The sequence below is a fragment of the Lampetra planeri genome, unplaced genomic scaffold (assembly GCF_965212315.1).
Source record: "Lampetra planeri unplaced genomic scaffold, kcLamPlan1.2.h2 scaffold_366, whole genome shotgun sequence".
Classification (NCBI taxonomy): domain Eukaryota; kingdom Metazoa; phylum Chordata; class Hyperoartia; order Petromyzontiformes; family Petromyzontidae; genus Lampetra; species Lampetra planeri.
Genome location: NW_027615189.1, coordinates 8,010 through 19,795, shown reverse-complemented (window position 1 = coordinate 19,795; position 11,786 = coordinate 8,010). Strand labels below are relative to the sequence as shown.

Below are 11,786 nucleotides of genomic sequence, written 5' to 3'. Positions count from 1 at the left end.
TTTTATTGAAAAAATGTCTCAGTAACATTTGTTTTCAAGCAGGTGGAGGGATGAGTCTCTCCCCTGCGATTGACGCAGACCTGCCAGAAACGGCGAACGGGGTTGTGTCATCCATCTCTTCTGAAAATGGCCCTCGTGCTCCAGTGTCAGTGAAATGTGCTGGCAGCAGAGAGCCCTGTCTCGCGCAGGAAGCAGAGGACGCGTCCCTTTGTCACACAAAGAACCACATTGTTGGGGAAAACAGAGTTTATGACGGGGACGTTTTTTCTGAAACAGAAATGGACAATAATGTGAGCACAGCCAGTTTATCACCAGACACTGCTCCTGAGACAGACAGCCCCCTTCCAGCAACCACACGCACATCACACTGTGAATCCGGCTCCAAAGACTCAGTCAGCGCCGCAGCCTCAAGTCCCGTCGAGCCTCCAGGGGCAGGTTTGCTATGGACTCAGGCTACACACCCATCTCTGAGCGGAGGCTCAGTCACATCAGATGGCGAGCAGACAGCAGACAGACGTATGGAGCAGAAGGATGGAGAGACAGAGAAACAGGACGAGGAAGAAGATGAGAAAAACGAAACGATGTGGGAGAAAGAGCATACAGAAGGACGGAAAGAGGCAGAGGTTAGTCTGGAGGGATGTTGTGGGAGAAATGTTCAAAGTACGTTTAATTATTTTACCCCAATTCACTCACAAAGTTCACGTTTGTTTACATCCAGGAGCATGTAGCTAACTCACTAGCCACACTTGAGCATGTCCCGGTGAAACTAACTCAATTTTCACTCTACACCTACTTTCTAGTCTTTACGACACTACTCCTCCTCAGCACCGGGCCCCAGCACCACCTCCTCCTCCCCTCCACTGCCTCATCTGCCCTCGGATGATGCCCCCTGCCCTCCACATGTTATGGCCCAGGTTTGGGTCCGTAATGTGCGAGGGATGCAGGACAGCAAGAGTCTTGATGAAATTAGCCAAGCATGTGGAGGTAAATTTGTTCTCCTAATAAATCTGGTGGTACTATCTTGAATTGCATTTTAAACACTTGTGTATATAGATTTTTTGTTTTTCATGTTAATTTCGATTGTCTCTTTTGAGTGAAAGCCACTGACAATTGAGAAATACAAGAGTTCTGATTCTCATTTTCTCAACAGGCGGCTTGGCGGCCCGTGGAGTGGGCAGAGGAGGGCAGTCGGAGGGCCGACGGGCCACCATCTCCTCAGCTCTGGAGCTAGAGGGCACGGTCAGTCATGAAGGAGATCTGACAAACTTCATAACCAAGAACTTGGAGCAGAAGATCAAGATGAGCTCCAAACCCAGTCTGGACTGCAGTGACTGTGAGTATCAAGTCATGGCTGTTATTATTTTGGAATTAACTGGTAAGAACACATCCTCACTGCAGCGTTAATGCAGACAGAATGAATCAAACAATAACTGACTAAGTGACACACTTCCAGAGGTTCATTAGCTCCACAGAACACACCAACAAAAGAAGAAAACCACATACTGTATGTCCATGAAACTCCTATTTCCAGGGATGCTGAGGCTGTGGTGCAGCCTGTCTGATTGAGAACTAGACTCATCCACTTTTCCTCCGCGCTGGCTGTAAAAGTCAGCACTCATCATTAATGCCATGTTTGGGTCGTGTCCAAACTAAAAGAAACGGCCGCATGGCCGTACATCTTAAGCAAAGCAGTAGCTTTTGCTCTTGTCTGATGATGACTTGATGATGTTTTGCACGTGTCCGTGCTCACAGTGCTGTGAGCTGTGTTGTAACATGATGGACGTTAGACGGAACTTGTTTTTTACTTGATTTCTATCATTTGTTCCTTTGTGCTGCGTATTCCATTCCTGTTGATACAGACTGTGACTTTACAGTCACAACACATTTGAGGCAGTTTTGTCCATGTTATCATTCAGTCATCAGTTGAACATATTTGATGTTCGGGCTGAATAAAGGAAAAATGTCCTCAGATATTGGTTAGTTATCGTCCAGGTTGCATTTAATGCACGAGCCGATCCCAGCTGTCAGTGGGTGAAGGCAGGGTACACCCTGGACCACTTCATCACAGGACCAACGTTCATTCAAAGTCACCTGGCATGTGTTTGGAGGTGGGAGGAAGTCGGAGTACCCAGAGAGAACTCTCACAGACATGGGGAAAGTATGCCAACTCCACACAGAAAGTCCCCCAGGCCAGGGACCTTCACCTTGTTGATAGCATGAACCACTTTACCTACATTTGCCTGTTCTTAGTTTGTTTGTTTGTTTGTTTTTTTACATCAGTGTCGTTCCCACAAACTGTTGCATCACTCTCTCGGGTGTCTTTTGTGATTTTCTGGTACGTAAACCCCTTAAAGATCAAAGCTTCAGTCTATCTGCTGCCACGTGTGGGTGTGTCTCCACTGCAGTGTTTCTCTATCAACCCCCTTCTTAGAATTGTCTGATACTTTGGTGCAGCTTCAGTCGCATCATTTCCTGAAACATGGTGTGACTCTGAGGAGACGTGGTGACAAAGAAACAATGTATCAGCTTTCTCTCTTCCCAGATTTTCCAGGAGAAAGATGTTCAGTGCTACTAGAGATAACACCCCCCTCCACCACCACCACCACCACCCCCCACCCCCCCTCACTCTGGATTAGAGTGTCAGTGGAACTGTCACTCACTTTAAGCACACTAGCAGAGTCAATCTGCCCTTAGTGGCAGCTCATTACCTGGACCTGCTGATTTAATTAGGAAGGATGACTCAGCCTTTGTTTGGACTGGAAGGATTCATGCCCGGGGTTCTGCTGCAGCTCCACAGGAAGCATCTTCACAGACAGAAACAGTTTTTCAACCATCAGCTCCGAGGTTGTTTATCAGTTAAATGACTAATAATTGACTGCTACTGCTACATACACTACTTCTTAACCCTTTGAGGTCCACGGATGCGCCGGTGCGTTTGTATTAATATCTTCATGATATTTCGTCTGAGGAAAGCAGCTCTGATATCGCTGGATTCCGGCGACTCTACGTTTCGTGTTACATTTCTTGATATCCTCCACGGTTCACAGCCGGAGTTAGAGGGCCAATTAGAGGGGGCGAAGCATCTGCGATTCATGCTGCCGATCTCTCATTGTAAGTCGGAGCATTCTAGAATCACAGAGAGTGACAGTGGAGGAAATATTGTGAAAAATATTGCAATGAAGGGAAATTGTCACACATCTCATGGATCATGACTCAGCAGAATTTGAACATCTGCTGAACATAGAATGACAAATTAGATTTGAGCTACAAAAAAAATCCATAATTTCCTTGTGGACATGTTTTCTTTACTTATGTATTGTTGTATTGCTCTGTACTTTTGTTTTCAACTCATAATATTTTCAGAAAATGTAAAATGATCTAATTTAAACTTCTTAAATGTGGCTACTTTGGTGACATTTGGCTCCTCTGATGATAGTAAAGTATGTTCTAGACAAAACTTATTCTTGTTAATAGATAAAGGAGGCAAATATCCATGATACGTGACCTTATCCATTATAAAGGAGAATAAAAAGCCTTGAATTCTTGAAAGCCTTGAAATTTTTGTTCGTTTCGTGCAGATGATCTAATATATCTCATCTCTCTGCCAGCGGACTGTTCAGGTCCCATCTACAGAAGCCGGGGGTTGTCTCGGCGACCGGCAGATATCCCGCCCATTGATCCTGCAGTTTTACTGGACCTTCAGAGACACACCCAGGAGGTGGCGCACAGTGTGGAGATGATGATGCGGAGCCTCAACGGAACCATCCAGAATGTACGTCCATTTTTTTTTTTTTTTTTTTTTGGTCGTACGGTGTGGTTTCTCTGCGTGTACATCGGTGACGTGTCTGTTGATCCTCTGGTCCAGATGACGGCTCTGAGCGTGGGCTACATCCAGACCTACAGAGACTCAGTCGACAGCCTGGGAGAGTCAGTGGACATGAGCATAAAGGTGAACTGTCTTCTCTTCGGCCTCTTCGTTATTTAAATCACACATCTTCTAGCAGACATGAGCCGTCATGAAAAGGTCATTAGAGTTCCTTTATCCCGTCTAAGAGGACTTTGTCAGCTGATATCTCACACACACACACACACACACACACACACACACACACACACACACACACACACACACACACACACACACACACACACACACACACACACACACCATCATCCACAAAGGTGGATAGATTCATGTTTTCATGATGTCAGATTCTGAACCGACCACGTGACCTTTTGCAGCTGATTTGAGTAAGAAACATTGGGAAACTGCTCCTGGCTGGCAGTGTGTGTGTGTGTGTGTGTGTGTGTGTGTGTGTGGCTAGATATCTGACAGCAGAGAATTCTTCTTCTAAAACAAACAAAAAAGCTGCATCTTTTTCATTGCCTACCTCTTGTAGGGGATGTACACGCTAATGGCGCGATGTGAGGAGTTGGACCGGTCCATGCAGCCCATACACACCTTGGCGGCACAAATCCGCGACATCAAACGCACCCTGGACGCTCTGGAGGCGACCTGCAAGTAGCTGTACCGTTGTGGTCCAAACACGCGACCTGCAAAGGTCCGACATCAAGCACACACCACCAGGGCGTCGGCGAGCAGCGCGCACACACACACTGCAGCCAAGATATAACGCACCTGTGACCTGGAAACATCGCTACTCGGCATGCTGGGTGCCCGGCGCTCCTTGTCCAACTGCTTGTGTATCATTTGATGGCGACTGCGTGTGGTGAACACCGATTATCTCGATTCCCTGTTGCGGGCGATTTCTATCTTCCTCTTGGAATGAAGGTGACACACGTATCTTTTGAACACACACATATTTGAGCAGGAAATGTGTATGTGTGTATTGTCCGTCCAGCCTGCTGGTTTCATATTGCACTTACCTCTCCTCCCCACATGGGGGCGATGTTTCTCTGTCTCTTCGTTGCGAGTTGTGGGTCTGAACTGAGCAGTGACTTTTGGACAGTAACAGAAAGTCTATTTTTTGAACAGATTCTTCATGAAAGCCTTCATGAGTTGAGGGGAGAATCACGTCCGTGTCCCTGTTTTTAGGATTATTTATTCCGTTTTTTGTTTGGTTTTTTTTGTTTTCCCAGCATGAATTCTTCAACACTGCATCTCTGTATCACTGGGAACTGGTGGAAGTGGTGAATATAATAATTCTCTGCTGTTGGTCTCTCAAAGCACCCTGTACCTGTCCAACTGAACTGTCAACCTTTCAACCACAGATCTGCCTCCTAAAGTTTTCTCGTCGTCGTCCATTCATTCATTCAGGCTGGAAACGTGCTTGTCGCTCCGTGTCAGTGCTGTAATAAATCTGGAAGTACATCCTCTCAAGGCCGTTAAATGTCCCGTCATGTCAGGAGCTGAACGTTGAATCGGAGCAAACGATATCTGGAGAAAACCACAGCGACTCTCCGGTAGAATGGACGCTGGCATGTCGCCACAGAGACTCAAGGAAACTGCTAATCTTCACTCCCCTGTACCGTAAGTCAAGGACACAGTCGGCAGGTCGTGTGAGGGCAGGCGGCAGCTTTCAGCCTGTTCTGACCACGGGACCCGGCTCGTATCGCGTCTAATTGGAAAACAAAGCGAGTGTTAATGTATTTATCCAGTAACAAGAGCCACTGATTGCTCTCACGGAGTATTATATTTAGTTTAATGGTGAAGACTGGAAGGTATTGTCACATTTAGCTTGAGCACTTTGCCTGGAGATTAGTTTCTTCATTTGGACACGTGTCCATTAATCTTTATTTTTAATTATCCAAAGCAGACAGTGAAGTGTTTTTTTTAAGAGTATTTCATCTGCGTAATCAAAGCAATACTGCACATTTTAATCACAGCCTCCATACTCAATGACTTACGTCCAGTGCTCATCCTTGACAGTGTCTCTGTCTGTGTGTGTGTGTGTGTGTGTTTGTGCGCGTGCGGCGCTGACAGTTACCATACTCTGACTACTACGGGGAAAGTGTCTGTGCACAGTGGATCCTCCTGCAGTTGTGTCGCCTCTCTCGGTGATAACGCACACAAACCCCCCGCGACTACAAGGGCTAGAAGCTCTTTTATGGAGGAATTGGCTGTCATATATACCCAAAAGTAGGAAGCAGGAAGTCCACATCGGATCTGTGATGAGACGTGGGAGACGTGAGAGGAAATGTCCCTTCCTTGTTCATATTCGATAGAAATGTCTGATTACCAATCAGATTCATCAGTGTATATATGATCTCTTTCTGTAACTAAAGTGATTTCGATACCCTTTGTCCTGAGTGTATATTTTAATGAAGAATGAATAAAATGAGCATCTTCACGAAAATGTCTTTTCTTAACTGCCCCAAACAAGACACACGTGTGTCGACTTTTAATTCTGCTTTTCAAGAAAAAAACCCAATTGTACGTAATTATATGTGATTATTTTCAACTTTTATTTACCTTTCATCCACCTCCATATTTACTAGTTCATGTCAGTTCTACAGACACATATCTGGTCAAATTTTCAGTTTTTGTGCAAAGTTGCTAACAAACAAACAAAAACGGTAACAAAAAGAGCCCCTCCTAGGCAGAGTTAAAAATCATGTGTGTGAGTAGGACGTCATTTCAGAAAACGACTGTCAATATGTTTTTACTGAAATAAATTCTCCAATTGTTTTGTAGGGGAGGTAAACCCTGACACACACACACACACACACACACGCACGCACTCTGTAAGAAGTGGAGGAGGAATGTCCACAAAAAAAAGCACTGATAAGTTCATGAACCAAGACGATAAAACTTCATTTTCAGGTTGTACTTGTCTGAAACTCAGTGGATTCAGTGTCTCACTTAAGGCCACTTTGGTTTGGGGGTGCGGTTGGGGACCAGATACTTTAAGGTTCCAGGCAACAACCTGCAGCCAGCAGCAGCAGCAGAAGAGTCGGGGCACTGCGCGGACTCGTACCACAGTCTGTAGGTACGACAATGGAAGGTGCTGGACTTCCATCCGTCGCTGGAAGTCCGACGTCGTCATTTCCCCTCAACTCCATCCCAGAGGCACCTTTTGTAGTTGAAGCTACCGTAGAAGCGCTGACATCAGCACTAACATCAGCGCCAACAGTCCCACTAACATCTCCAGCGTTTCCTTCTACTGTTCCCCCAATGGAAGCGCCATCTTTGGGGGACTGCTGATCAGAGACGTCACCATCGGCGGTCTTGTACCACTGACACTGGAAGTCTTTCTTCCACATCTCAGCGGGATCCGACTCGCTGGCTTTAGCATCTGGCTCTGGTGGCTCTGTGGCTTTTGGTGCCTGAGCGGGACAACAAGTCAAAACACTTTTCACAGATGGTATTGAGGTGTTTTCTAATAAACAACCAAAGATGGAATAATGAGGCTGCATTTTAACGGGGAATTGTATGCTTCAGTTTATTGTTATTTTTTTTGGACAAAATATTTCCAAAGCTGACTGCTTTCCTCCCACCTTTCTTACCTCTTAGCACCTCATCTCTTTGTCTCATGGCGTAGCTCTACAATCGTACCTATGTGTGAGTGCACATGTGCCTTTCTACTATCTACACCACAGGAGCAGTGCTCTGGTATCGTTGTACCGCCTGTACAACAATATAATGACAATAAATGTCTTCTATTCTATTCTAGAACCTGCTCTTTCTGTCAGCACACACTTAGCATACTTAGCCCCCAATCTCATCTGATGATGCTGTTGATAGTAAATGAAGAGCAGCAGCAAGAATGTGACGTTTGTGAGTAACAGTTTTATGGTGACATTTTAAGTTTCGGTGACGAAAAACAGAAACATTCGGTCCTCTCACCTTCTCCACCACTTCCGTTGGGGGCTGGGAGGTGCAGGTAGGCCGAGCTCTCTGGATTTTGACGGACACACCGGCCTTTCCCCTGGCACAGGGAGGCAGAGCAGAGTCGAGTTGCCGTGGTTACGTTAATGGAATAAGGTCCCAGCACCTCGCGGACGAACTTTGCCAGGTCCTGACACTCTCTCTGGGGATCGGACGGACAAACCAGCACATCAGCGTGTGTTGTGCTGTTGCTGTAACTAATCTGATGAACATACTTGTGTACACTTGTTTACCTCCGTCTTCGTCTCACTTCTCTCCCAGATGATGACACCAGCTGATCCCAGAGCAGCACTTTCTCCTATTGTACTGACCAGGTCTGCCTGTAGGAAGATGCAGAAAAAAAATAGTTTTGACACAGAGCATCTTGTTTCTTTGTTCGTCGCAGTATCACAGTGTATTTCACCTCCAATCTGAGCAATAATTTCTTCCAAACAAAAGAACATAAGGAATCAGTAAATCATCATAAATGGTGAAATACTCTTTGAGCTGCTCCTCTCCTCTGGTTCATGACTGATTCTTTTCACCCTTTACGGTTGGAAACTGCCCGTGACACCATTTAACATCCGTTATCGCTATCCCACCTGTGACAGGAAAGTATTGGTTGAGGCGTACACGCTCTTGACCATTGGAAACACAGGAAGGTCGAACGCCATTCCCGCCAGAGATGATACTCGCATGGCTTCTTTGATTTGACTGGACAGATAAAGCTTCGCTCCGGATGATCCACTCTGTGAGAGGGAATCATATTTATGACACACTTATACATTTTAGGACTCCCAGTAGTATTTTTTTTTTTCCGGCCCCCATATCCAGTTACATTCTTTTTTTCTTTGTCTCATAATTCCGTGTTCCTGACATCATGATCCTTTACGTACTATGCTTAGTTAATATAATGTAAACAAATCCAAACTATATGATATAAATGTAGTTACTGCAGACTTAAGAAGGCACCCCCCTGAATTCTTCTGAACCAAAACCAAGCAAAAAACGTATCATCACCCACCTGCAGCTTCTCCAGGGTCAGGAGGAGGATAGAGGGCAGAGCATCGTTTCCCAAAGCCACAGAAGCTCATCGTTAAGGGCCATTTCTGCCGCGGGACACTGGCCGCTGTAATTGGCTAACATGGTCTGGGCAGGGTCGCCACTGTAGCAGCTGGGGTACGGGGACACACCCCATAATGCTTTGGGCCTTAACCTCGTGATCTCCCGTAGAGTTTCGGTCATTACTGACTGGGCCGCTGCCTCAAAGTCCACCTGGGACAAGGTCAACCACAACACACCCCCCCGACAACTTTTATTATGGAGCTGTAGCGGTTTAACCTTTGAAAGTTTCTGTGTAACGTAACAATCAACATTTAACACACAAAAACAACTACGACAGTCTATATCCGCACCAATCACATGTAAATATGCAAATATGCCAATATGTAACGATACTTGTTTATCAGATTCATGGACAATCAATTATGATCGTCTGGAAGAGACTTGTAATGCAACATACGCTGCTTGTTGATTTTCCTCTTTAACCAGCACACCACCCCGCCAGCAGCACACACAGGGGGTTTTGCTAGACATGATTGACAGCTTTTCCTCCGATGAACTTGTAGCGTCACAAACGATGACTGTCCCTCGGTCTTCCAACCAACACGTGGCGAGTATTTCTGCCAGGGTGAGTGTTTAATCTGACCTGGTTGACCGACGTAAAGGACGTCGGTCAACACCAGACCAGTCCGATTCCGTTTCCTTACCTGTGACCATTTCTCCACCTCCTCCGGCGTCCAGGTTGGAAAGAAACCCCTCATAAGCTTCCTCGACGCCTCCAGATATGTCACCTGCTTCTCGCGGTTTCTTGACCACTGGGAGGGGCCCACTCTGCCCAACGCAGCACCCCCAGCCCGAGGTACCTCTGAGCAGGTAAAGCTGTCTCGATGTCCTGCTGTGTTTTAAGAAGGTGACTGTCCAGGCCGTGTGTGTTGCGGTAGCCCCCCATTGACCTTTGTGTCCTTATCTATAAAGTACGGGTAGTTTCCCAAAGTGTCCTCGTAGAAGACCGCCACGCGGCCCTCCCGTTCCATCCCCAGAGATCCAGGATCCGGCCCTCATGGAGCACGAGGAATCAGGGATGCCCCAGAAGATGATGAAAGGCTGTCCGGACAGAAGAGGGGGGCGAGCTGGCTGGGGCGGAGCGGCTGTACCAAGGTCAGCGAAGGCAGCAAGAAGCAGAAGAAGAAGGGGCAGTAAAACCGGAGGCGGGCTTGGAGGGACGGCTGACGACCAAGTCCTGGGATTATAAAGTGTCACTGTTGGGTCTGGCTTTGGGTCTGGATGCAACCGTGGGTTGGTCCACGCCATTGGAGCGCCACGTTTCAGGCTCACTCGTTTTGGCCCTCCCAGCCAATCATGATCCTGAAAGACACCGCAGGGATTACAGAGGAAGAACAGAGACCTTGTTCCCATCACTCAGAAAGTCACCAGAAACATCTCCGTGCATTCGCCAGGGGACCATGGACAAAAAAGACAATGTGCTTTTCCATCTTCTGGAGTGTTTGGGTCATATAATATTATTATTACATTACTATTACATAACATGGATACAGCCACATGTCAGATTAAACTAAAAACTTACTTCTAAAAGAGAAACAGTGCTAATATATAGAAAAGATAATGTACCATAAGGTGCCAGGTTACCATTAAGTCTATGTTGACTGTGACTGTGACTGATGTGACTGATTATTCAAAAAACAAACAAACAAACAAAAACGGTTTTGAGGTTATGGGAAAGGTGTGGTAATTTAAATTGGCTCTCTGATTAAGATAAATTAAGACAAAAACTCTTTATTCTGAAGGAAATTGTGCAAGGCACCTCACAAAAATAAATACAAAAAATTATAAAACGAGAGAATATAAAAGGATTAATGTAACTATGTTACTTTGTGGTAGTTAGTGGGGAAAAAAAGGACAATCGACGCTTGGTAGTTTGCGGTGACGCCATCACAGGGGAAATAAAGACGACTACACCGTAAATGGACACAAACGGACTACGTGACATGAAAGGAGACAGCGCTGCAGACACCGAATTAGACTTCTCTGGGTCTGTTTCCTGTCAGGAGACTAGTCTGCCTGTGGAATGAACCTCCAATTGACCGACGTTTTTATTAAAAGAGTCAAACAAGATGTCTATGGGGCTGGAGAGGAAGCAGCGGAAGCAGGTGAACCGGAAGCTGGAGCAGGTGCAGCAGGTGGAAATATCACACACAGAAGTAAGATCACCCAGGAATAGAGCAGCTGCAGGCACTGAAGCATATTCTCTGGAACAAAAACAAACCCTTCCATCACGGTCTGTGTCATTTCACAGTGAAAATTCATTCAATTTCTTTCATTTCTGATTCATTTCTAACTTTCCTGTCAACAGTAGGGCTGGGGACTGGAGTTACTAGTTCCACGTAACAGTGTAATTTGATACGAAAAAAGCATGACTGTGACGGAGACAAATGTAATTATGTTTATGTGAATATTCATGATTACAATTTCAGTTACAGCTGAACAGTTTTTGCAGATGTTCAATAAAAAACATTATTTAAAATGAGATTTCTTACATTTCCAAAGTAACTTTCCCATCACTGCCTGTTGATGAGGGTTAACATCAGACACAGTCAATAATGGACGACAGGGGCGGAAACATTTAGCATCGCGTTTGTAAACAGATACGGATGATGATACATGATGATACACGCCAGAGAATGATTCATAGCAACGTGTCCAGCACTAATGACGGCTGCTCTGTAAGGTTTCATCATCATCTACATCCTGACAAACCATCGACAAGCTCGTTGTTTGCCGCTCTAATCTGCTCTAATTACAGCTTTTTCCTGGCAGCTGCACAGAAACCGCAGACAAAAAAACTCCACTATCGCGCTGCAACTTCAAACTCCTGCAT

At 45.7% G+C, this 11,786-nt stretch overlaps 2 protein-coding genes across 2 annotated transcripts; one reads left to right on the top strand and one right to left on the bottom strand.

The window, feature by feature from the left end:
- Window positions 1-278: 278 nt before the first annotated feature.
- LOC144740970 (BLOC-1-related complex subunit 6-like) lies at window positions 279-4,526 on the top strand. The gene is given in 7 exon segments (XM_078623666.1): window positions 279-623; window positions 826-847; window positions 850-984; window positions 1,151-1,333; window positions 3,609-3,772; window positions 3,866-3,949; window positions 4,401-4,526. Coding segments are annotated over 7 exon segments (1,059 nt in total).
- Window positions 4,527-6,867: 2,341 nt separating this feature from the next.
- On the bottom strand, window positions 6,868-10,201 carry LOC144740969 (hyaluronidase-2-like). Its single transcript, XM_078623665.1, is given in 11 exon segments — window positions 6,868-7,271; window positions 7,808-7,991; window positions 8,083-8,169; window positions 8,431-8,577; window positions 8,853-8,876; window positions 8,878-8,901; window positions 8,903-9,103; window positions 9,598-9,708; window positions 9,711-9,815; window positions 9,817-9,945; window positions 9,947-10,201. Coding segments are annotated over 11 exon segments (1,671 nt in total).
- Between the last annotated feature and the right edge of the window lie 1,585 nt (window positions 10,202-11,786).